This window comes from Manacus candei, unplaced genomic scaffold (assembly GCF_025592945.1).
Source record: "Manacus candei isolate 608988 ecotype Guabito, Panama unplaced genomic scaffold, ASM2559294v1 h1tg000016l, whole genome shotgun sequence".
NCBI lineage: Eukaryota > Metazoa > Chordata > Aves > Passeriformes > Pipridae > Manacus > Manacus candei.
Window position 1 is genome coordinate 2,178,240 of NW_026138064.1, and position 27,016 is coordinate 2,205,255.

The 27,016-nt window shown below is 39.1% G+C and overlaps 2 protein-coding genes across 4 annotated transcripts in view; both read left to right on the forward strand.

Annotated features, from left to right (window-relative positions):
* LOC127468954 (uncharacterized) overlaps positions 1-27,016 on the forward strand; it is a 97,073-nt gene that overhangs the window by 65,014 nt on the left and 5,043 nt on the right. The gene's annotated exons all lie outside the window — the stretch shown is intronic.
* Positions 12,869-26,263, forward strand: LOC127468952 (uncharacterized). 3 transcript variants are annotated; one of them, XM_051782686.1, is made up of 3 exons: positions 12,869-14,094; positions 15,323-15,457; positions 22,665-26,263. In XM_051782686.1, the coding sequence occupies exons 1-3, from the start codon at positions 13,586-13,588 to the stop codon at positions 22,714-22,716; spliced, it is 696 nt and encodes a 231-aa protein (XP_051638646.1). In that variant the 5' UTR covers positions 12,869-13,585; the 3' UTR covers positions 22,717-26,263. The 3 variants fall into 3 exon arrangements, with proteins under 3 accessions (XP_051638646.1, XP_051638648.1, XP_051638645.1); XM_051782688.1 differs by lacking the exon at positions 22,665-26,263 and adding an exon at positions 19,032-19,139; XM_051782685.1 differs by lacking the exon at positions 22,665-26,263 and adding an exon at positions 17,955-19,120.

Sequence of the window (27,016 nt, forward strand, 5' to 3'; positions counted from 1 at the left end):
CACACCTTATTAGTAGTGAATTAATATTGTCACAATTTATCTTTTAACAACAGCATATTTTAAAAAATTACAATTTTAGGGACATAAGATGAAGTGAAGCACAGAGAAAACAATGTACTTCCTTGGTGTTATTGGGCTCTGTGGAGGCTGTTTTGTGAAAGTATAGGGTATTTTTTTTGTTTGTTTGATGGATGCTACGGCTTTAACAAAGAGTGACTGAGTTGTCTTAACAAAGAGATGGAGGACTGAGTGTGTTGCTTGCAACAGAATAACCACCTTCCAGAGCTCTTAAATCCACACTAAATGTAGTGCGGGTCCTGAGTGGCTTTTGTTTTCCATGTCTTTTGTAAGCTTTTACCACTTGATTTCCCCCCCCCCCCCCCTTACATCAAATGTCAAGTTAATTTACAGGGCACTATTACTGATATGTTTCCTTGGTCTGTGGTTTTCTGTGAAAGGCAGGCAGCTGAGACCAAGTCTTGGGGTGAGGGGGAGGTGCAGAAGGTACAGTGTATGCCTGTGCCTGTAAATTGGCTTGCCCATGTGGCAGCAGGATGAGGGAAACCTCCCATCCTCATTTGCATCCTGAAGAATATCCAGGGTTAAACCTGACTGATTTCCATTTGGGATTTAGACCTGACATTTATTATTTGGTTCACAGACCTCTTGAAGGCAAGTTTGTTTTTCCACTCAGATGGAAAAACCTTCCAAGATAAATAAAGCTGGCTTAACAGCAGCAGCAGCAGCAAATAAAATATCTTTGCTATATTTCTTACGAATTTATCCTATGTGATTACCAGACAGATGCTTGTCGCCAAATCATCGTATTTTACTCTTTAGCAATTCAAAAGAAAATATCTATCACATCTACTGCATGTCATTTGGAAAATGTCTCCATTTAATTCCAAAAGTTTATTTGCCATAAATAAAATTATAAATCATGGGTATAAAGGCAAATTGAAACAACCCTTGAAAAGCTACATAAGAAAGATTTTACACCTTTCTATATTTATGTAGGGAGATGTGATTTTCTACCTGGTCTATGCATCAATTAGTGTTTTCCATGCAGCATGAAAAATGCAAATAACTCTTACATGTGAGTATGCACGTAGTAAATTTTTAACATAGAACTAGCTCATTTTTTATCACCTTCATAAAATATTTTAGTGTTGCTTAGCACTGCAGTTTTAATAGCTAGTCGTGACAAAAACCCATAATACAATATTTTAATAAAATTTTAAATAAACTAGACTTTCATTTTCAATGAGAGCTAGTACAATGCTTTGACTTGTTGCTAATTTAAAGGAAGACATTACATTTTTTAGCAGATGCTGCTCTCCAAGTAACTCTGATGCAGGATGTCAACACTTTTAGTAAACTTCTTAGTGGCTTTCAGGATGAAGGCTTTAGCAGGCATATCCACTTAAAAGTGGCTACCAAATCTCTAGTCTTTGCTGAACAGTTCCTGAAACTTAGCTTGTTCTGAATAATGAGAACAGAGGATAAACACCAGCTCAGTCTCCAGGCTGATCCTACAAGTGTTAGAGTATGCTAACACAAACATATTCACTGAGAGCATATAGGGGTACAGCCTTAGTGTTTTCCTACTATGTTTTATTCAATGAATTCGTGATCATATAGATCATCCAGAAGCCATGCCCTGATGTCTGTTTTGGCCCCATGTCTGTAAGGCACTGAGTGTCTTTGGGGGACCATTTCTAGTGGTTGTGTGGAGGTCTCCATGCCTAGACCCTTTACAAACAGGGAGCAGGTGGGGGTAAACCTTTGTCACTCTTTCTATGGCTGACAAAAGCACATTATATACTCAAGCAGAGAAAATTCCTATGCTTATGTCAATGCATATCCACGCTTTCTGAAAAACATGTTTAAGACATCCATTTGATCATCACGGATGCTCTGGCAGATTATCAGTTTTAGCCTTTTTGAACATGTAATGCTTGGGGATCATACTGTTTTGTGCAAATGGGAGGCACGTGCACCCAGACTCATGTGCAGATGTGCACATCTGTGATCCTAGGTATGCTGGTGAAGCATTTTGCCCTCCTTTCACACACAGTAACACAACTAAGTTATATTTGCAGTGTGTCACAGTCAGATTTATAGTGTATGTGTATACAGCTACAAATATGTAAACCACCTGATGTGGCACTCCTACATAACACAAAGTGAAAGTTTCCCACATTGTTTCATTGCCTTCTGCCTAATTTCCCCAATTAAATCTAAGATCATAAAATCATAGAATCATAGAATCCACCGGGTCGGAAAAGACCTCTGAGATCATGAAGTCTTGAACCAACACTGCTATGGTTACTTAGACCATGGCATCAAGTGCCACACCCAGTCTCATCTTAAAAACCTCCAGGGACGGTGAATCCACCACCTCCCTTGGCAGCCCATTCCAATGTCTGATTACTCTCTCCATAAAAAGTTTCTTCCTAATATCCAACCTAAATCTCCCTTGGCACAGGTTAAGACCATGCCCTCTTGTCCTACTGACAGTTGTCTGGAAGAAGAGACTGATGCCCATCTGGCTACAACTCTCCTTTCAGGGAGTTGTAGAGAGTGAGGAAGTCTCCCCTGAGCCTCCTCTTCTCCAGGCTGAACAACCCCAGCTCCCTCAGCCTCTTCTCATAGGACTTGTGCTCGAGTCCCTTCACCAGCCTTGTTGCTCTTCTCTGGACCTGCTCCAGCACCTCAATATCCTTCCTGAACTGAGGGGCCCAGAGCTGGACACAGCACTCCAGGTGTGGCCTCACCAGCATTGAGTACAGGGGAAGAATTACTTCCCTGGTCCTGTTGGCCACACTGTTCCTGATCCAGACCAGGATGCCCTTGGCCTTCTTGGCCACCTGGGCACACTGCTGGCTCATGTTCAGCTTCTTGTCAATCCAAACTCCCAGGTCTCCCTCTGTCTGGCTGCTCTCCAGCCACTCTGTCCCCAGCCTGTAGCACTGCATGGGGTTGTTGTGGCCAAAGTGCAGGACCCGGCACTTGGCCTTGTTGAACCTCATCCCATTGGAATCAGCCCAACTCTCCAGTCTGTCCAGGTCCCTCTGGAGAGATTTCCTGCCTTCCAGCAGATCAATGCTCTCCCCCAATTTGGTGTCATCTGCAAATTTGCTGATGGTGAACTCAATCCCTTCATCCAGATCATCAATAAAGATATTAAACAGGATTGGGCCCAACACTGATCCCTGGGGGACACCACTAGTGACCGGCCACCAACTGGATGCAGCACCATTCACCCCCACTCTCTGGGCCCAGCCATCAGCCAGTTCTTAACCCAGCAGAGAGTGCCTCTGTCCAAGCCATGGGCTGCCAGCTTTTTCAGAAGAATGCCGTGGGAGATGGTGTAAAGATCTTGCACAGTAATGAAAGGCAGGACTTCCAGTGAGCTCATCTTCCACTACCTTGTTACACAAGAACAGAACTGTGTTTATTTCCATTAAAAATACCATACAAAATAGCTTAGAAAAAATTGATGAATGAAACAAAAAGTACATCTATTTTCGTAAGTACAGACACATTGCTGTATTTATGTATTAAGAAGAGAAAATGAATGTTATTCTTAAAATTTAAGAAGATTAAGTTCTACCAAGAACATATACCATTAAAATTAGAGCACTATATTTTCTCTTTTATGTGGTCTGCAACATTTTTTCTCTTTAGGCATATTAGCGTAGAATAATTTCTATTAAAACTGAAGGATTCATAGAATAATGAACTTTTACTTTTTTAGTGTTTTAGTTGGTGAATATTTTGAGGCATGTGGTAGTGTAAATAACAAAGATTTTATTTTGCAAATTAATTAACTTTACAACAATATCCAGTAACACTGACATTTGCAGTGTAATAGGCAATTTTAATGTTCTTTTGTAAAAACCTGGACTTCTCAATCTTGTTGCATACAGACGTGTGGTGAATATCTACTGATATTTTGAGGTCTCACAGTGCATTACACTTTCATCTACAAGTAGCTTTACTGATCTTAAATGAAACCATGTCATGAATTTGAAGGTCTAGCTGGTGTGCTAGCCACTCAAAATACCAAGTACAAATATGCTCACAGTTAGTAATCGTTACAAACAGTAAGTTTTTAGACTACATTTCAGTTAATTACATTTCTCTAATAAACAGCATATCCAAACCTCTATGAGAGAACATAATTGCAGTTTGTCATAGTTAACAGCAGATAATTTAATGTTATTTTCACTGAGGTTAAAATAAAAATGAGGAGAAAAGCTTGCTAAATTGCTCTATCAGTTGGCTGATTAGATTATTGAAGTAATTAGACAGATCAAACTCATTTGCAGAAAACAGCCCAATACTTGAGACATTATAGTCTCAATTGTTATCTGTAGGGAATGGAAAAATAACGTGTAAAATATCTACAGAAAGACTTTTATTCCTCTGACATAAATAATTTGCATTAAGGTAAGGCAGTCTTACATGCATGCACATATATGAGATATGCATTAAAAACCTGAAGTTTTAAAAAGTAATGTGCTAGTAAAATATTTGATTTTTAAAATATTTTGTTCAAATTCCTACCAGTTCACACTGCTCTCAGGAGTCCAAGGAAATATTAACAACACTACAGAAATAAAAAGAATAAGATATTTGTCACTCTCATTTAAATTGATGTATGCTCCTGTCCTATTAACGTCACATTAGATAATCCTGAAAAATTACCATGAATTTCCATAATTATGCATATTCATGGTGGTGTTTTGCATAACATTAACAGCAATTTGCAGGACGGGGTCTAAGAGGGGAGGGGGGTGATTAAAGACTGCATGATTTAGAGGACTAAAATTGTTACCAGCAACCTAGAAATAGACTCAGCAACCGTTCTATTTCCTTTGGTTTACAAAACCAAAACAATGTGTCTTGCACCACTCTTTTGATGCTTCCAATACGCTGGCAGTTTTGTGCACCATACTTAGCCAAAAAAATTTAGCAAGGAGAAGTTGCTGAGGGACACTCATTTTACTTAGGAGTATCCCTTTTTATTAATGGCAGTTGTAAAGAAAACTGGGAATGAGAAACCAGAGGAGTGCTTCTTCAAAACTGCCTTTTTTTTGTGGAGGCTAGAAGGGTTATGCTTTCAGCACCTGTTCACCTGACCCAGGTGAGCCTGTTGCAGATTCAAGTGCATCCTGACTTCTGCACCTAAGATGAGGCCCAGGCAATATTCAAGCAAACTGTAAAAAGACCAGGAGAGACAGAAAGGTTGTCCTGCTTCTGTTCAATAACCTTTTATGCTGAAAGTGGAGAGCGGAGTTAATCAGAGCCTCTAGAAGTAATTACTGGCAGGGTTTGGGCAGCACGGATGCTTGGATAAACAGCTATTGTTCTTTCCACCAGATTCCTAATAGAAACAACAGTATTGGCATTGTCCTCCACTTCTCATTAAGGGGCTTTGGAGAGGGAGCTGAGTGTAGGGAGTAGGGTGGGAAATTGTCAGTCAGACCGTGCTCCATAGGAGCCTCTCCTGATCCTACTGCAGCAGGCTCTGGCTTTTGGCATTGGTGGTGCCAGCTGCAAGGGGAGAAGCCAAACATGTCATACCATCTTCTCATCAAACCTTCAGTGCGGGGGCAGAAGTGCTGTTAGAGCCTAATGAAGAAACAAACACAAAAGGGAAGCCTAGGGCTCTTACACACACACATTCATTTGCCCCCAATGAGATCCCGCCACAGAATGTTTCATTTCTGGGTTTTTTTGTGTTTTGGTTTTGGTTTTGGTTTGGGGTTTTTTTTGTGGTTTTTTGGTTGGTTGGTTGGTTGTTTTTTTTGGGTTTTTTTTGTTGGTTTGGTTTGGGGGTTCGTTGGTTTGGGTTTGGTTTTTTTTCTATTTTTTTTTTAGGGAGAGAGCACAACATGGGCGAGATGGTGTTGCCTGTTTTTTTTTTTAAACATCATGTCATGACCACGCAGTGGTAACCTGGGAAATTGCAATTGACTAAACTTGCATTTGCAAATACTCTGTTCAGTAGCCACAGAATCCATGAGCCTGTGTTTTCAAAACACTGATATTGTCAGTATTGCACCACTCCCATCCAAAATGTTCCCTTACACACTCTACTAACATGATTGCTTGCTTTTGGATGAAAATTGTATTCATCTTTGTGTGTTGCTAAGCTCAATCCACTCTTCATGATCAACACCAACAAGTAATGGCCCCAAGTTACTCCTAAACTGGGTTCCAAGCTCTTCTCCCTGAATGATGATCTCTTCCATAAGCCACTCCATCAAACCCATCAGTGCTTCTTTTGGGGCCAAAGGCTGCACACCATAAGCACAGGAGTCAAAAAGTAGTAAGGAGTTAGACTTAGTCTTGTGGGTCCTTCCAGTGCAGGACATTCTATGATTTTAGTTCTCCAGTCTTGCTTTGTCCTTCTGTGTTCAGAGCAAGATTGTCTTAATCAGGATCCTGACCCAAAAATCTTTTGCATATCCTATTTGTGGTGGAGCCACCAGAATTTTTGTGCTTGCAGCTTGAAGAATTAAAGCCCTGGTCTGCAAGTCTCTAAACTACACTGTCTGCTGGAAAGGCTGGTATTAAATAATGTAAATCTGTGTAAGATGCCTTGTAGAATTATATCCTCAGCAAGGACTTGTGATTTGGCCCTCTATCAGGCATTCTTAAATGTAAAGGTACACCTAAACCTGTGAGAATTCGTGTGCTTGAATGTATATTACCAGAAAATTTAACTGAGGGAAAACATACATACAGCTTTTTGTTCAATTTATATTATGAGATAATTTGGAGGCCGGAGGTTATTCAAATGTTTATATTTATAAGGTATTAACATACAGACAACTATGTGTGTACATAAAAATGTTTCTATTTTGTGTTTTCATAGTTGGGCATGTGTGAAAGGAAGCCAAACACTGGAAACAGTTCTCAAGTGTTTCTTGCACAGACACATGTACCTATTTACCTGAAAGTGGCCAGGAAGTTTGACAGGTATGATACTACAATCATTGTTATTGTAAGTAGTCAGTCATCTGCAGAAGGGTGTGCTCTTCACAGACCCAATGCAAAGTTTCACTTTGTTTATGCTGCATTTAGCTGTCTGTCAACCACAGGATGCTCGAAGTCTGTTTTAAATGTTAATATTCTAAAGAAGACAAGGGACTCTTAATTTAATGATCTGTTTGCCAAGCTGCAAGGCATGCACAGAACCTGTACAAGAGAGATCCATAATAAATCCCTATTCCTAAACCCTGGGTGCATGTTTGATGAAGATAGACTCTTGCTATAAAACAACAATGCAGAAGGACCTACACAGCATTTCATGTAAGGAAGTATCTGATTGTTAAACAGGGACTTTGTAAAAACCAAAAATCCTTTATATTTTCTGGTTTGTACAGCCAAATTTTGTGGAAGGATGAACTGAGAATTGTTTGCAAAGTTCAGTTCCTCTCAAAGTATGCTCTACTACAGAATCAAAATGCATAAATATCTGAAGTATATAAAACATACATTTTATGAATGCTGGCACATAACACCAAGTCCCCAACAGACTAAAATACTGTTTGCATGTTATATTAACCAAAACTTCAGTATGTTTCAATATTCTGACTCGCTTCTGACTAGGTGGCAAGAAGAAAAAGTGTTTATGATGCACTTGAATTGCAAAGCAAGACCTATTTCACAGTCTCCACCCTCTGGGATCTCAGTTAATATAAGCCCTATTTCATTTTCGCAATGTTCAGTATCATTCCCACACATCATTAATTTAATTTCATTTCACAAAAATTAAGAAGTACCTTTCTATTATGAGGCTTAGCATTACCTTTTCAACACATAATGGTCTAGTGTTTTGTCAGTTGTTTTATGAAATAAAATGTCTTTCTTTGTGAAATGCTTCTGCAGATTCAGAGACCCCAGGCAAAAATGTCCTGCTTTTAATAATAATCCTCATTATATTATTTGGCAAAGTGTTTACTAATCAGAAGCCCATTGCTCTGATTTTGTGCTATTTTTTGTGAGGCTGCTCATTCAGTACCAAAAATGTATGATTTTGTTGTAGTGGTGGTTGTTGTTAAACTGAGCAGCAGCCCTCCAGTTATTTTCAAGGAAGGGCAAAAAATTTAAGTAATGCTTCTAGTAGTGCAGTGGCATAAAGCCAATATTAGTGCAGTTTGCAACTACAAGAGCATATTTTTCTTTACACAAATAAGTGAACTTTGGAATAACAGAATCTGTTTGTTATCAATTACAGAAGAGTTAAATAGGTTCTTAGAAGCATAACTAATGTAAAAATGTATATGTGAGAATTATGCGAAGTACAGCTACACTGTTTCATAGGTGATTATTTGTCCCTTTAAGGGTTTGTGGTTACATATACAATTATAAATAAAAAACAGCACCTGAAAGCACTGTTTAGCTTATGCTAACTACTACAGGTATGTCATAAGGTCCTAACATACATCAGTATCATATAGTATTTAAATATCCAGTCTGATGCCTGTATATAGTGCTATGTTTTATCTATTTCATTTAGATATGTGATTGTTGGTGCCAGATCGATACAGAGAATATCAAGATAACCACTTTTTTGAAAAAGTCTGTTGCTGGCCAGTCAGCAGTACTGCAGCCTTCAGACTCCAGGGATAACTAGCCCAAATTATGCTTTAAATAGCTTTTGAGAAAAATTAGACTACATATGCAAAGTCCTTTGAGGAGATTATTGAAACATTTTCAAAATAAATGTTGTGATAATACCTCCCTTCTAGCGCTATTTTATTTGAAGACAAAAAGATATGTTTCAAAATGTTTAAGAAATCAGAAAGTGCATATTTATGTATAAACACAAATATACATACCTCTATATATACATGCTTGCAGTATCCAATATGTACATGTAGAACAACATGTAGAATATATATACACATATTGGATAATATAAAATATACATATTATATGCTGTTTCATATTATATTAAAATTTAAATATAAATATATAAAAATACATGTGTAGATATATATACATACATGTCTATTTCTGTATACAGACTTACTATATTTAAATATAAATATAAGTACATTCGGCATCCTCAAACTTTTTATCTAAGTAAATTTTCATGTTTTTTATGTATTACTACACTGTTATTATAAAAAAAGAATATGTGAAGTATAATATAAAAATACCAAGTTTAATGTAAAACAATAGACTCGTTCTTACAAAGCTTAAGGAAAAACACACCCAGCAACAGTTTATAAAGTTTGTGTTTTCATTTCTCCTTCTTTACTAGGAAAGATAATAAATTAAGCAGAATAAAAAGCTAGTAAGATATTGCTGTATTGTTTACAATTAATCATTTAATTAAGTTTTGAATATGCCATTTTTTTACTTAATTCTGTAGTATTCCTGTGAATAGCCTTCACCAGAACTACTTATTTAGTCGATGACACATAATTCAAGTGAAAATTGCAGAATTAGACTTTGAAAGGAATAAGAAAAATACTAACAAAATCATCAGAGCAACTCTGCAAGATACTGAGTACTTTGAAGCTAATCTGACATGAACTCATGGGCAGGATGAACTTAGAGTGTTTTCTAAAAGTTGAGATATACACAGGTTTAGCTGCTTTGCTGAGTGAGAGAGAAAATGAACAGAACTTTGTTGCTCCGGTTTTTTGAGGTTTTTTGAGTAATATTTTTCTGTGTTGAGAATCGTTCCTTAGAGTAAGGAAAATCATTCAACAAATGTATAGGACTTAGATTTTGTTCTCAGCCCTACCAGAGACTTCTTTGTGAGGAAGGTCTGCCTCATTATGTTAAATTCAATCTGATTGATTAGATTCATCCCCAGTGAAATAAATACAAACAGTAAAAATTATTTCTTATGTTGCACAACTGTAGAAGTGTTCAATGTGTTAGCACTTGGGCACTGTGTTAAAGTCCTCATGTAAGCAAGAGCATAGAGCTGGTGAGCACCAGATGGTGGTTGGGAGGATACTGTGGGTGGACTCTGTGAAGAGAGTGATACTGATATTATCCAGAGGAGTTCACCAGTCCAACTGGCTGCACAGGGTAGGTGAAGCACTAGATAGAGGGAGAAAAGGCACTGGACAGGCTGGACTTAGAATTATAGAATCACAGAATGGTTTGGGTTGGAAGGGACCTTAAGGCTTATCTAGTTCCAACTCACCTTCCATAGGCATGGACACCTTCCACAAGACCAGGTTGCTCCAAGCCCAGTCCAGCAGGCCTTGAACCCTTCCAGGGATGGGGCATCCACAACTTCTCTGTGCAACCTGTTCCAGTGCCTTACTACCCTCTTAGTGAAGAATTTCTTCCTAATATACAATCTAAAACTACTCTCAGTTGCATTTATCCACTTCCAATGAGCTCAGGCAATGCAAGACAGAGTAGCAAACTCAAGCCACATCAGCAATGTTTTTTACAGAGCAAAGAATATATTAGCTGATGTCCAAAGTAGAGTCGTTTTGCAGTTTCTTGAAGAAATTCAGTGTTTCTGCCTGGGGGGGATATTTTGGAAATAGCTGCTTTTTAGTGTATTCCTCAGGCAAAACAATCACTTTTAATGAGCTAAGAATAAAAGTCAACCCTGTCAAATTTGGTTTGGAAATTTATAGAGAGAGACATGAAATACTGGAGGCCACAATATCTTTCCAGCCCCCTTCAAATTTGGCACTGATATAGAAATCTAAATATCAGTGTGGTATGCCTCTAGACCTACTATTTTCTAGCAACAACTCAGCTTTCCTGTTCAACTTTCCTACAAAAATATTAGTGCTAAATAATGAGCTGTCCCACAGACATGTCCATCCCCTCGGCTTTGTGTGTATCATTCAGCTTTCTGCTCTTTAAGTTTCTATTGGTTTTCATAGATTTAATTTACTATTTCCCATTACTTTATTTTTTCCCTCTTAGCTCACCATTGCTACATTGTTTTTTTTCAGTCTTTACCTTCAGAGGTGGATGTTTTAAGATTGTTCGGAGGCAGCGTTGATGGAAGCGTTCTAGGAGACGCAGGTGGTGGCGGTAGATGACCCATGATTCGGAACCATACAAGAGAGTAGACAGCACAATGGCTCTGTAAACACTGATCTTGGTACTTTTCTTCAAGTGTTTATTACGCCATACTCTTTTGTGGAGTTTTCCAAAAGCACTGTATGCCTTTGCTAACCTGTTGTCTATCTCTCCGTCAATCTTACCATCTGAGGAGATGAGGCTGCCTAGGTAATTAAACTGCTGGACTGATTTGAGTTCTGATTGGCCAATGGTGATGTGGGGATGATGGGGGACTTCCTGAGGTGCAGGTTGATGGAGAACCTCTCAGATTATGTGACCAATACATCTGTTCTAGAACAAGCAGCAGTCACAAGTATAGAGGCCATGTTACTGAGAACACAGCTGTGATGGGCAGGGCACGTCTCCAGGATGAAGGACCACCGCCTCCCTAAGATCTTGCTTTATGGTGAACTTGCCACCGGCTGCCGCAAGAGAGGAACCCCGAAGAGAAGATACAAGGACTCCCTGAAACAACATTTCAGCCTTGGCCATATTGATCAACATAACTGGTCTACTCTGGCCTCCAATCGGGAGACCTGGAGACACACCATCTATAACGCTGCTGCTTCCTTTGAGAACACACGCAGGATCACTCTCAAGGAGAAAAGGCAATGCAGAAAGAACCGTGTTCTGCAGAATATACCATCTAAGGAGTCTTTCTACTGTGCCTTTTGCAATCGGATATGTCTGTCTCATATTGGCCTCATAAGTCACCAACGTGCCTGTAACAAATGTGGATAGAGCCTTCCCAAATCTTCGTTCTCAAAGCCCAGCCATGATGAGGATTACCTTCAGAGGTATTTCTGTCATTCCCTGCCTTTTGTTTCTTCATTTTGTCTCCTTTCTCCTTTTCCTCCCATTGCATTTTCTCCTACGTCCCTACTGTTCATCCACCACCCTTCACAGTTCTGACTCTCATTTTGTGTGGTCACACCTTCCAGTTTTCCCTACTCACACAGCTGTGCTCAGTTGTTCTGCCTCTGCAGACCGCAATGCTCTCATCGGGTCCTTGGCATTCACTTCACAGCCACCACTTGATCACTTGTGCACAACCAGACCTTACTTCTGCTGGACACAATAAAGCACTTGGCTGGGTGGTACAGATATCTAGGATTTTGAAGCTTAATTGGCGGCACTTTTCTATTCAGAGATGTGTCATGGATGCATGTGGCTGCTCTTTTAGGTACAAGAGGGCCAAAGAAAACTCTTTATCAGAAGAGCTTAGGCCACCACTCCTTTTGGTAGATGGTGAATTACAGTCTGCTTTACAAAAGCACTGTCTTATGTATTAAGCACTGCAGCTGTTGAGGGTGGAGGGAAGGTACCAGTCCCGTGTGCCACCCGAGGAATTTAACCACCATCAAATTACCCAGTCCAGCTTTGTCACAAAGTCTGTTTCAGAGTGGATTTAAAATTATCACCCATATGCTAATTTTGAAACATACCTGAAATATTTATTGCAAGTGTAACTATCGCAAGTGTAATTTATTGCAAGTGTAAAGTTTAATATTATAAGCAGTAACAATATTTTTTCCTGCTTTCAACTCTTCAGCCTCTCTTATTTCAATGCTTGTGGTTTATAAAGGTACAGACATACAGTATCTGTCTTTTAGCAGCATGACATGGCCCAAATTCTGAGTTGACTTGCACCATGTGCAGTTATTAAATCCAGTGAGTTGTGTTATGTGAAAAATCCCTGAACTTGCATAGAAAAGTCCCAGCACCTCTGAGTGTACAAATCAGCTGTGAAACAAAGGTTGCTGCACACCCCAGATGCTGGGTTGTGTTCTTCTCAGTGCTTTTCCCACGTAACCACAGAGCAATGGGAATTAGTTTGAAGGAGTTGTTTTGTTCCTATCAATATGGATGCAGTGGCCAGAATGCCCAACACACAGACCATGCCCAGGCACTTGCTCCTAACCCAAACCTTACTTGCTCTGTATGTGGGGAAATGTGAGGTTCACCCTCAGCTGCTTCTGTAAGATACCCTACATTGCCCCACAGTGTTCTTAATCTGAGTGAAACATTTTGCAGCCATGTAAGGTTTTTCAAGGTAACCTGCCTTAGCAGTGCATGAAAAATTCTTCTTTACTGTTTCGTGAAAGCCAGTGTATTTTCAGACATGACCACATACATTTGTATTAAATCAAATTTGCTGAGTGTGTCTGTATGTGGGCTAACAAAAATGAATGCTCCAGCTGTAGGCACTGCAGGGACCTATTAGACTAAATTTCATTCCTAAATCTTTCTGTATTTGAAAATTAATTTCGTTAGTTGCACTCTGCCAATTAATTCTTATTTTATTTATTTACTTATTTTCTCAATATCTTCCAAACGAAACATTAAGTGACCCATTTTAATGAAGGAGTTTATTCTTAGTTTTAAGTGTCATGTGAAAGTCCCTCAAGTGGTGTCGTGGGTTTCTGTGGCTGGGTTTTTTTTTTTCAGCAGGGGGGGCTACATGGGGTGATTTCTGTTAGAAGCTGCTAGAAGTTCCCCCCTTGTGGAGCCAATGACAGTTGGCTACAGGAGGGACTTCCTGATGTTTGGCCAAGGGAGAACCAATTGTTGCGCCTCTGTGATAACACATTTAAGAAAAAAAGTTGTTGCACAGAAGAAATTGGAGCCAGAAGGGTTGCAGAGGGAAGCCGCCAGGCCTGGGGCAGGCACAGCAGGCGCTGTGGTCGGGCTGGGGCGGTCCCCCGCTGCCTTCCCCGCTGCGGTGGGGGTAGCAGCCATGGCCCGGGGCTGCGCGGCAGCTGGCCAGAGGCAGGCACAGCGCTGGAGCCAGTCAGGCCAGCCCCGCCGGCAGGCACTGCCCTCCTCACCCCCCCTCATCCTGACGGAGCCGGGACGGTCCGGGGGCAGCCCCACCGTATTGCAGCAGCATGATGGAACAAGTGGATGCATGAAAATGAAGGAGGACTGCTACCCTCGTGGGAGGTCCAGGAGAGAGTGGGGTCCTTCGGAAGATCTGTGGCCTGTGGAGAAGGCAGCCCATGCTGGAGCAATTTTTTCCGGGTAGGACTCTGTGGCCCCTGCAGGGAACCCAGGCTGGGACAGGACCCTCTGTCAAGGACTGCATTCTATGAAAAACCATCAGGGTATAGACACCCCGTGCATCCCAGGACCTGCGGCCTGGGGGAGGGGAGGACCTGTGTTAGAAGGGTCCACCGAGGACGGTTTCCCATGGGAGGGACCCATGGGACAGGGGAAGGACTTGGAGCTTTGGACCCCCTGTAGCCTGTGGTGAGGGACCATGCTGGAACAGATTGTCCTCTGCAACCCATGGAAGGGTGACTCACAAGTGCAGCAGATATGGAAGACCTGTTGCCCTGTGGGTGAAGAAGGGTGACCCATAAGTGCAGCAGATATGGAAGACCTGTTGCCTTATAGGTGAACTTCTCTTCCTGCACTGATGCAGGGGGAGGAGGAGTGGTTGAAAAGTGTGTTTAAAATTGCTTTATCCCTCACTCTTTAGCTCCTATCCTGTTAGTAATAAATTTTAGTATTATCCCCATGTTGAGTCTGTCTTGCCTGTGTGACCTCTTCCAGCTCTGATGCCAATTTTGCCCCCAAAAAGGCGCAGAGAACTGCTTAGAGACAAAATTTGTAGCCTTAAGCAGCGACGTATGTTTATTAAGCAACATTGGAGAGCAGCCAGCTCACGCTAGACAAACTGCTCTGTCTCTCCAGTGAATTTACAGGTTTTTATACCATTTCTACAGGTGATTGCAACATGTTTACATAAATATTCATATGATTGCAACATCTGATTATAATATTCATAATAGGCGGAGTCTAGGGGGAGTCGAGGGCGTGGTCTTCAATTTGGGGAGAATCTAGGAGGGTCGTTCCTGTGTCTTCATCCTCTGGCCCTTGGCCCAGCCTTCATCATCTTCATGAATTTTTGAACTTTCTTGATTTTGGCAGACTTCATGGTGAATTTTGCAAGATTCTTGGACTCAAGCCCCACTTTGCCCCATTATCTTACTTAGGTTGTGTGTGTGTGCATTCTGTTTAGTGTACAGTACCACCTAATCTCTATTACCACCTAATCTCTATCTCTAGGTTCTGGCAGTACATCCTAGCTGAGTATTGGCAAAGTTCTTTGTGCTTTCGTTTATACTTATATTCCTATATTCTGCTTATATTCCTATATTCTACTTATATTCCTATATTCTGACTTATATTCTGCTTTCTAGGCCTTGTCTGGCTTCAGTTCTTAGCGATTTTCTTGGATGCCTAGATTCCAGCCAGGGTCAACCCGCAACAAGTGGAAATTATTACACGGAAAGCTCACGGAAGTGATCAAACATACAAGCTTTGGCAAGGATAGGCCCTCAGACTGCTGTGGAAGTCTTCTGTGGAAAAAGTTAGTGAGGTAAATAATTGTTTGCAGGACTAAGCTCAGACACAATAAGTGTGAATGTGAGAAACAAGAAGTTTGTAGAGATGTTAGTTCATGACAAATGTCAATGTATTTGTAAAAGATGTTTTCATCTCTGGCATAAAATTTACACCATAACTCTGTATTGTAGGTGTCAATATAAATACAAAAAAAATTCTTTAGGTAGTATATTTCTAGAGTGAACATATTTCACATAAAACTCAATGGTTCAAAATACAAAGAGATAGCAGCAAGTGCCCAGAATTGCAAATAGCAAAGCACACAAAGCTTTGTTGACTTCTGTGGGACTATTTTCATGTTGAAAGTTACCTGCACTCCTAAGTGTTCTCATTATTGTGTTCTAATAATGTTGCCTCTTTTTATTAAAAACATTAGCACCCCTTGAAAAGAATAAAGATCCTGCTACAGCATCAGTTCAGGAAAAGCCACTGACTAGCTCACCAAGTTACTCATTTCATAGGGGAATGCAAACGTGCATTTCTGTTACAGTGGTATCCACTTCTTTTTGGGCTCAACTGCTCGACTGAGCAGTAAGTAGTCTGCAATGATTCATGTCAGAGAGACTTTCAGAAAATCAGTATTTCTTATTTTGCTCACCTCTTTCCCCTGAGAATATTAACCTGTAGGTGACCTCTTCCAGTAATAAATTATTCCTTAATCTCTGCATCCCTGTGCCTGCAGAGAGCTTGGAGATGTCATTCATCCCCTGTGCTTGGCTCATGCTGTACCTGCTAAAGGGGTGCAAGATGATTGCGTGTGGCAGTTCATGATATGCAGTAAACTACAACCAAGGTTTATTATTAACATTTTCCAGACTTTCTGTTGGTAGATAAAGCCAAGTGAAATCTTATATTTCTCACTAGATGATAAAACAATTTGGAGATTTTACTTTTGTGCCAAAACTGCACCTGCAATTATTATCAGGTAAAAGCATGAAGCTACAGGATTGTGTTCATAAAGAAATTTACATAAAAGGAAGAAGAAACTTGAGAATGCCATAAGGTTCTCCATTTTCCTCTCTAAGGGAGCAAACTAGCCCATACCAAAGGAAGGGAATCAGGGCTATGGATCAAGGAGATCCTTCAAACAAGTGTCAGGTAAAAAGTGCTCTGGATAAGAGTCCTGCAGATGAACAAGTGCCTTAGAAGCCACACTGGTGAAGCTTCTCCAGGTATTGTGATGAGCAGCACACAGGGTCCTCTGAAAAGCAGCACCAAAGCCGAGGATGGAAGCTAATACTGATGAATTGGCAATTCCTTGCAGAATTCACTGGACAACCTCAAGGAAAGTGTGCTGTGGAGGCTTGTGTCATTTCCCAGTTCAAACCCTCCTGCTCTAATGCCTTTTAGGGGGAATTCTTCTGATCATATTCACTACCATCATAGGTTTTGGTGTTTGTAGAAGGGAGAAAAGCACCAGGGAGAAAGGGAGAAAGGGAGAAAGGGAGAAAAGATCCGTACTGATCTGATTCATGTACTTAGAAATGCAATAGCTCATTATACTTTGATTTCATTACACCTAAATATCTGTTTTGATTGCAGTGTGACATTTTTCCACAATTTGCTTATTTTGCAATATTTGTGAATTCTTGTCCTTGAAGTATAGACTTCAACTTATGTGTTCACAACACCCTTGTTTAATAAATTCTCTTTTTTTGTAACAATAGTACTATTGTAGACTTTGCAGACAAATAGCAGCAAACTTGTGTTGTTTATGATCAGGAAATGAAGATCAGAATTTAATGTATTTATCTTCTCACAAACATTTCTGTCAATTCACAAATATTATATAATTATAGAATCATAGAATGGTTTGAGTTGGAGGGGTCATTAAAGATCATCTTGTTTCAATGCCCTGCCATGTGCAGGGACACTTCTCACTAGACCAGGTTACCCAGAGTCCTGTTCAGGGATGAGACATCCACCACAACTTCTCTGGACAGTCTGGTCCAATGCCTCATCACCCTCACAGGAAAGAATTTCTTCCTAGTATCCAATCTAAACCCACTTTCTTTAGTTTGAAGCCATTCTCCCTTGTCCTATTGCTACATTCTCTTGAAAATAGTTCTCTTCAGATTACTCATAGGCCATCTTTAAGATTTATTATAATGTTACATGAAAATACTTTTTGCAAACACTCTATGTATTTTTAAAATAAAAATCCTTAGAAAAGTATTATTCCATCTTCCCAGAGTGTGTCACTGAGAATGAAGATCAACAGTCCTTGTCAACAGAGTCAGTTTTTTCATTTATAATGCAAAAATTGTTGCCGGGAAAAAACCCAACAAACTAACTACACAGATCTTTTGTTTTTGCTTTGATGCTTCATTGGAAGAATAAAAAATTCCATGGGAAACTAAGGTTGGAAACAAAGGGAAAATGTATAAATGCTGAAAATGCCTTTTTTTCAAATAAGTCTGAAATTTTTAAGTAGTATATTTTCTCTATTTTTCTCCCCCCTCCACATTCAGAGCCAAAAAGGAGATTGGATTATTCCCCATATGGTCAACAAAAATTCCCCCATTAGTTCCTGCTTTATGGAAGACCTGGTATCAGTCAGAAGTTGTTCATGACCTGTGTTTCACCTTGGGTTGTATTTATTTATATCTGAAGACTATCTGGCTTTGCTGCCTACCATATGTAAAGGATGAGATCAAATTGGTACAGCATTGACAGCCAAAACCAGACTAAGTTTTCAAGTAATCTTAAATGAGAAATTTACAAACATGCTGTGAGATTGCTCAGTGGGCTTAATGTGGTGGGCCAGATGCTTGAGAAAGGGGAAATGTCTTTGTTCTTTGCTATGAACATTTCTTCCTGTTAATAGTTTATCAACAAACTAACAGCTCAAACAGAAAAGCCTTGCTGTTTGTATGTTAACCCAGCCTAAAAAATAGCTTACCATGTCGTCAGCATAACTACATGAGATGGGAATGAGAAGCCATCTAAGGACTTTACCTTCCTCAGTGTGGACATTTGTTCTGACGTGTCTCCTGGAAAAGAAAGAAAGATAGGAATGGTCCAAGCAATATTCTCCATAGAGGAGGCCACTTTGTTTGCCTATATCAAAGGGATGCCATTGCTGGTCTGTACTGATGTACTTTGTCACCGAGAGATTTGCAGGTTTTTACTGTGTCCTTGTGTGTGTCTTAAAAACAGCATGCTACTGACTGTAATCCACAAGGCTGATCTTCAGGAGAATTCTGTTGTTTTCTGTTGGAAAATACTGCATGCCAGATGCCAGTTGTTCCTTCCTCGCAGTGTTTGAACCAATCGTGTGTTGTTTACATCAATAAACAAGTATTCTCCAAAATGCAGCACTCAAATCAAGAAGAAAAACCCTCATTTTGCAGCAGAGCATCCTTAATCTGCAGATGCTGATGGGCAACATTTGATCAGCGGTGACTGGTTTCGTTTTGGCTTTGTTTTCCGCTTGAAAATGCCGACGATTAGGATGTTGAACATATCATTAGCAATATTGCTAGTAAAAAAACAATCCCCAGTACTTACTAGCAGAGTCTCTCCTCATGGTGAAATTCTCATTTCAGCGCAGGGAACTGGAGCAGAGGAAGTGACAGGCAGAGCTGAAAGTCCGTGCACCCGTCCGCACTCGTCCACGCTGCAGCTGGAGTCACCAGGATGGGGGGAGGTTCAAGATCGCTACTGACATTCAGCTGTCACGGCTTCATTGTCTGCATGCCTTCCCTTCAAGAGTACTTTTTCAGCACCACAAAGAGCTAGTCAACTGATACCATTGCACTCACCCCAGGTACTTGTTCGGGATCGTTGATACAGCCTCAGGTTTATTCATTAGCCGAGCCATTGAAATTGTGGCTTGCCCAGCTCTTCTCCTAACAACACAAGTTCACTTGTTTGGTCCAAATATTTAACTATATTTGTTTAAAGTTTCGCATTCCTTAATTGAGGTTATGTTTTCTACATTTTAATGCCATGTCATTTGTGTCCAGTAAAAGATTATGTGAAGAACCCTACCATTTACCACGCTGATTTAAATATAGCCATCTGTGGAGAATAAAAATATACATAAAAGATGTAACAAAGGGAAAAAACTCCCAGATATTTATTTGTTTTGAAATCCAATTTCTAATAAATAGAGTCTGCAATGAAAAAAAGGGGAAAATGTAAGCTTGGGTCAGGGAAAGAGACAGTGATTAGCTCCACTGAGCTTCATTGGTCCGAATTAAAACCCAGTAATGAGTCTATCGAAGCTTGCTAAACTTTGGAAGACAGCTTATGTTGTGGTGCTCATCTGAGTCATGGTAGCAAAGTGTGTTTATACAGAGAACAGCAAAAGTGCTTCTTTGTTAACTGCTTTCCTCCACAAGCCCTGCTGAGATTACTCATGATAGCTTATTGAAAAAATATGCTTTACCTGTAAGAGCAGTTTTTTAATTCAAGACTTCGACTTTTGGGAATCCTGGTGTTATGTGCTACAGGAAATTTTAAAACTCATTTTACTTCTCTTTTAGTAATTAAGCCAGAAGAAAGTCTGTTTTTTTTGAACTTGCTTTGGATATATTTATTTTGATATTTGTCTTGATGCTTGATCAAGGACTTGAAGTGTGTACAGCCAGATCTCAACACTGCGGTAAACTTTGCCATCGCATAAGTTATATATCAGAAGCTATTGGTCACTAGATGTTCTACTCAGAAATGCAGAGTTTACCATACAAAACTATCTCCTTATGTTTTTTCTCCTGCCAGTTTGAGCTGCTTTGTCCCAGGGCTGGTGCAGGAGAGGTTGCAGTAGTCCAAACTTACCACCAGCATGGCTTGTCTGATGGGGAGGGACCACCTCTAAAGGCTGCAAGCTGCTTTGTCTGATGGGGAGGGACCACCTCTAAAGGCTGCAAGCTGCTGAGGCAGTCGACAGGGGTGCCAGTTAGTGTCAATTGTTCTCTGATATGGACACCTGTCCATTGGGAACCAGCCTGAGACTGCCAAACTAATTCAACAGAAAGCAATGAATAGGCACCCGCTGACAATAGTCTTTAGTTACATACTGGCTATCTGAACCAACCTGACAAGGACGTGTATTAGGCCTTGTTGGCAGTGGTGAAGCACACATGAAAACATATGTATTGTAATGGGAGTAACAATGGATGATCAAGTGATGATATGATGGAGCTCTGGAGGTCAGTGGTTGTCTCCAGGAGAGGCACCACTGACCTACCCTATGGTGAGAGTCCCATCTGCCTACAGTGGGCTTTACACTTTATCAGCCAGGTCTCACCAAGTTTTTAATAATTTAATCTGGGTCTTCAGTGGAAAGCTACAATCCCAGTCTCTCCATTATCACTGAGTCAATTAGCAGGTTTTAAAATCACCAGACTTAACACCTGGTAAACTGCTTTAGCAGCAGATTGGGAGAGACTCAAGGGGTGGCCAGAAAGATCTGGCTTTGTCTGACAGGCTTTTTGTCTCCTTAACAACCATCACAGGACAGACCTGGTAACCAGAGGCCTAACTCTTATAAGTGTTATGGCTTAGACGGAGATCCAGCTTTAACTTATCAAAAAAATTTACAGTTGAAAGATAAAACAGCTGTTCCTTAGAGGTACAGCATCTGGTAGTAGATGGCTCCTCTGCAATGCTTATAAATAAAATTGAGTTTATTTAATCCCACTGAGTTTGCATGATCCTTCCCCTGTATGTCCAAGGCAGTGACGTAGTTATTGTAATCAATCGTGAACATGCATCCAAAGGCTCCCAAATTCATTACCACTTACTTACAAGTGCATAAGCACTTGACTTCACATTACACTGAACCAGTGCAGCTGAAAAGATTTAATTGAAGCTTTTCTCCACTTCTTTCTCTTCTTTTTAAACCAGTGCATCTTGGTGTACAGGTGAAACCAATGATGTCCTGTAGCTTGGAAGAAAGTCAATGTTTGAATTTAGGCGCTGACTGAGTTCTCATCCCTCCAGAATTAGTTAGTCACCTTCTTCAACTCCACCTTGTCAGACATTTGAGTTGTATCTGATGTGTGTTTTCTGGGTAGTTTCTAGTTTTATGGGTTGCAGTACAACATGGATCATTAAAAAATAGCATATTCTTGTAGGTTACTAATACATTGCCGAAGTGATGTTTCATCCTTCATCCACTCCCAAATTCACTCTGAAATAGCCAACAGGAAAAAAATAGCAATTTCATCACAAGGAACATCCCTCTGAGTCCCAAGAAGATGGAAACACCAGCTGCGTTGTGCATCTGGCTTTGCTTGCAAGAGAAGGTTTCGGCAGGACTGTGACTCTGGTCTAAGAAACTCTGCAGAGAGCAAAGGTAGTGGAGCCAGATAAATCTAGTCCCACTACTCTTTGTGCTGTGTTTGCTGGGAATTTAAGACAAAAGAAAGTAATGCTAAATGACTATGAAATAGCAGCACAACAGCAAAGAGCATTTCAGTGTAGTACTGTGAGGTTATTTGCATAACAAATTTCCCACCCCTTTGTATGCATGTGTGTACAAACACAAATATACTAAAGACATTGCAACCTTAGTTAACTAGAGTAGGTGTAGATGTTATGCTAGTGTCAGCATTTGTATTTCTGAATGAATTACAAGGCCATGCTACTAAAAAGCAAAACCCTACAAGTAGACTTCTGAGTCTGATTTTGCTGGTTTGGATGTGTTGTGAAACCAGCAAACCCTATTGGCATCATCAGGAGTTGCAATAATCAATTTTTATAAAATCAGTTTAGTTAGGAGTAAAATTTTCTGAAACCCCTGAACAGATTAATAGGAGAAGTAAAATCTTTTATTGACTCAATTAAGATGATTAAAAAAAGAGAAGTTTTCAAGTTTGTGAACATTTCTTGACATTCCAGCCTTATAAGAGATATGAGCTCTTCCTGTAAACTTTGTCTGTTGTACTGAAAGAATGATAGCCACAACAAAGTTATTATAAAACTGACTTAGAGAATTTCAGAATTTTATTTTTATGGGTCTAAAATTAGTCTCTCCATTTCTTGGCTGACTTGATTGATGTGACCATGTACATTTTTGTTTTGGACATTTAGGATTTATAGTGGTTGTGTATTGGGATTAAACTGGTTTCGAGGCTATGTTGCTCTTTTGTTTCTTCCTATTTTCTATTCTTTTTGTATGCCATTTTGTCCTGAAAAACCTTGTATTTCAATGGCTTTTTTCCATTTTGTAGACTTAAATCTTCTACTGATAAAATCAGCGAGACCTACACCACTGGTGGTTGAAGAAGTACAACAAAGCCATATTTCTTGGATAAAATACATCAAGTAAAGGTTCTTCTTGTGAAGAGGCTGGTTTTAAAGGCTGGTTGATGCATCATTTGCTTGAACAGATTGACTTGCCTCCTCACAATGCAACTCATTTGCACTCCCGTACTTCTTAAATAAGGAGTAAACACCGTAATGTATCACAAATTCTTCACATGAGGTCATTCATGAATAAAGAAAGTGTTTAACTGTGGCAATATTACAAAAATAATGTTTATCCTTCTGTGAATGAATGACAGGGAAAATTTCTGTATCCAATAGTTAAGTACAGTTCTGGTGGTCTGACACACTGGTATAAGTCATATCAGAAGTCAAGTATTCTAATTTCCTCTCCATTTTTTGACCAAAAAGTCTACATCTCACCTTAAATGTAGTACTGATTATTTTAATTTTTGTTATAGCCTGTTAAGTACACCAAATCATACTTACGCATTCTTGGAGGAAGGTTAATTAATTAACAGTAGTAAAAATCAACCTTCTGAAACTCAAACTGCAATTAGTCCCGGTTATAACATATTTTGCAGCTGTAATAAATGTATTTTTTGTTCAAAAGGAGACATTTTAATTACATTATCTGATTCTTTAGATAAATGGAAATAATTTTAAGACATAAAAGGCTTACTGGAATAATTTAATTTTACCTTTCGAAAACACAGAGCCAAACCAAGCAGTTTACAAAGGAGAAATTTTGATAATGTTTTGTTCTTGCAGATTAAAAAAGAAAAAAAAAGAAAGAAACTGGAAGGTGAAGGAAGAGGGAGGGAAGAGACGAAGGGGGTAGGAGCAACTTGCTATTCTAAATACTCTTTGGTGTAACTTTTAATCTAGAATGAGAATTAGTTGATGGATTTACCTAGTAATTAGCAAAATATATAATCAAGACAATAGATTCTTATTTATTGTGAAACCTAAGAATCCAAGAGCATATCTTAACAGTGTATAGTCAAGTAGTGTCCAACTGACTTGCTTTGTCTTAACATTTTTAGAAGTGCGTAATAAGGAAAAATAAGAAAGCTTGTGTTAATAGCCAAGTTGATGTAAAAATAAAGTAATATTTATCCTCTAGAAGTAACAATTAAATTAAGTAGCCTATGATATTCTTAGCAATGAACACAACCAGCTCAGCCTGGTAAGAACAGGTAGCTTGCAGTACCTCAACACAGGCTCAAAATGAACTTATTTTTAACAGTTGCATAAATTGCCATTTGTAAATGGCTTTTAGCTCTTTTCAGTATTCCTGTAGCGGACAACTGTGCTGGCATCTTGAAGGTTTTGGGGTTGTTTATTGTTGGCTTGTTGCTGATGGTTAGCAGAAGAGACACTTTCAGGTTCTGTATGAGGAACCTCAGGCTCTCTTTTAGGCAGTTAAGCCTAACAGAATTAAGCCTGACATGTTTCAACTCTACTACTTCATAAAATAAACATAAAACAATGGTTTAGATTTCTAGTAAAACTCTTGAACCATGTGAGACTCAAACTTTCTCAGTTCCTTTACACATCTGTAAATAAAGACCATAAAAGAAGAACACAACAGGATAAATCAACACGAATTTGAAATCCACTGCAGCATATTAAATTGTGAGGTCTCTCTGAGAAAAAGGGCAACCCGGCAGCTTCTTGCAGTTTGAAGCTAATTGTTTTCGTCAGGATGGGAATGTCTGGAAGTCCACGGCAGTGTCCCACCAGCAAGGCTTCAGTAACTGAGCTGGCTTGCAGAGAATGAGCCCACTTTGTAGCAACACAGCAGGCTCAGACACCACCTATTCTGCTCTCCAAACTGTCATGCATAACAACTTCATTGTGCTAAATTGAACTTGAAAGCAACCAAAGGCTATGAGAAGGAGAGGCTATGAGAAAAGCATGCTGTCAGCACAGGCAAAAGCTGACCTGGAAAGTAAGCTCAGAGACAGGAGAATAAAAGACCAGGGCCCATGAACACAGCATATTGTTTCATTTTAAAGTATGATTACCATACTAGCAAAAGTACCAAATGTGATGTAAATTTATTTAAATAGATTCCACAGCTTAAAAGTTTGCCAGCCGCTCTTATCCAACTTTCCCAGCTCTCTGATTCATTACTTACAGTGGGAATATAATGATATATAGTCATCATTGTAACAGCTTCTTTGCAGAGACACAATGATGATTAATAGCTAGCAGCAAATTTTCACATGGGCTCTGAAGCACTGTAGAGTTAAGCAGCCAAACACTCCCAAATCCCCCTTTTCTGTTCCACTGAAAAGTAGTCTCCTTGTATGTTGCAGATATGAACAAAGCCTATCTTAATTCCAATCAGTTTTTTCTCGTTCAAGGAAACTTTCTTTTTTTCATAATTGATCTATGTGCATTTTTCTTTAGTCTTTCACTGAGTCTGAGACTTTTCTTTTTGCTGGGTGGAGAGAGGAAATAATTTCAGTAATAACTGGTTTTGCTTTGTTTTTCTCTCCAAAATATATTTTGAGACATTTCTCAGTTAGTTGAGATAACGCACATTAAAAAGACATGCAGAATTGAAAAGGAAGCCTTAACTTTCTCTTCATTGAAAGCTTATTAACCACATGCACTGAGGGATGAGCTCAGAGAAAGAGCTCTAGTTGCATAAGTCAAAGACTGGAGAGCAACAACAATAAGCTGTCTAAATTTTTTTGTATCAGTTCCCATTCCCGTGAGAAACTTACAGTTGAAACTGGAATAAATTCACTTTTCCTTGCAAAATTATTTCAAAGATAAGACAACTTTAAATAGAAGCATTTTATCAGATTTATTTAGAAATACCTAGAAATAGTTTATTTTTATTTTAATGTTTATTCACTGATGTGAATTTATTGTTTTTTCCACAAATCTTTTCCATGTTGAGAGAGAAAAAATATTTTTAGGACTGTTCCAGTGTTCCTTTCATCACTTCTAGTGTGATACACCTACACTTGGAGGCAATAATGCTTGATTTACACCAGAATAAGCATAGGGCAGATCGGCAGGATGCAATTTTAATTTTTATTAGGAAAAACAGTTTTAAAGAGAAAGAAAAACATTGTACCAGTATTAGAAAGCTGAAATTTACAAAGAAGGTTAGTTTTGTTGCCCCTCTGGAGGAAATTAAAATTCTATATCTCTACCCATGTAACAAATATGCTGTTAATATCAGACTTTGCACATTATTGATGTTCCACTCTTGAACTGATGATTTTTTCTGTCCAATCCAGGAAAGTATTCCTTTCCCTCCATTCGCATGTTAGATATAATGTAGACAAGAACTGACTTTAAAAGTAGCATATTGTTTAGGAATAAGTAGTGTTTGCTAAAATCCTTTCATATAGCATGTGAGATGGAGAAGTAAATATATCCATCTCCAGTTTTCTTTTACTTGCACTTTAAGAGAACATTGTGGTCAAGTTGTCCATAAATTTGGTGAGTTTATTGTCCAGAAGAAGTTAAAATGTTTATCTTAACTCTGCTCACAATATATTATTTTGAAAAAATAAAAATATCTGTGAATATTTTCAATTGTTTTTTATTCACAGAAATTTTTTATTTGTTTTGTTTCAGGGATGAAAGTTACTAGCGAGATGAATGGCATGGCAGATTTGGTTTATGATTTTCATCAAAATTTTCTTAAGATTACTTAGGAAATAACACTGCATATCAAAGTCTCTCAAGAGATCAAATTTCTACTGAATTTCTTTATGTTACAGCCCTTTGCAGACCTGTCATATTTGCTCCTTCTGTATGTTTCACAGATTTTTACCCTGGTGTAAGTTAGCAGAATTTTGTGTGATTTAATACACATGACCCAGAACTTGATTCGGGCTCATAGGATTTTTGTCAAGTATTATTAATGCTCAGGGAAGTAAAGGTTGTGTTACAAAGCTCGGTTTCTTTTGCTCTATCAATGTGTGAGATTCTCTCCCCTTACCTTACTGCTTTGAAGAAAAACTTGCATTGTTTTCTGCAAGCAATTTCACTTTTGACATTTGATTGAAATTACTTGGCATTTAATTGAAAGAGTTAAAAATCATTTAAATTCTAATAGCTATTAGTGAATTGTATTGAATAACACTTGTTTTGCAGATATTTAAGAGGAACTACCACTAGAAATATTCCCAGGTACCTGGAAATCTAAAGCAGCATATGAATGAGGGCAGTCTGTTCACTAGTTTATGGGTCCTAAGTTCCTCAGATGATGTCACAAACTGTCCTAGTGTCCCTGTGAGCAGGGTTTTGTCTTTGAAACTCTGAATTTTCTGCAAAAAATGTAAAA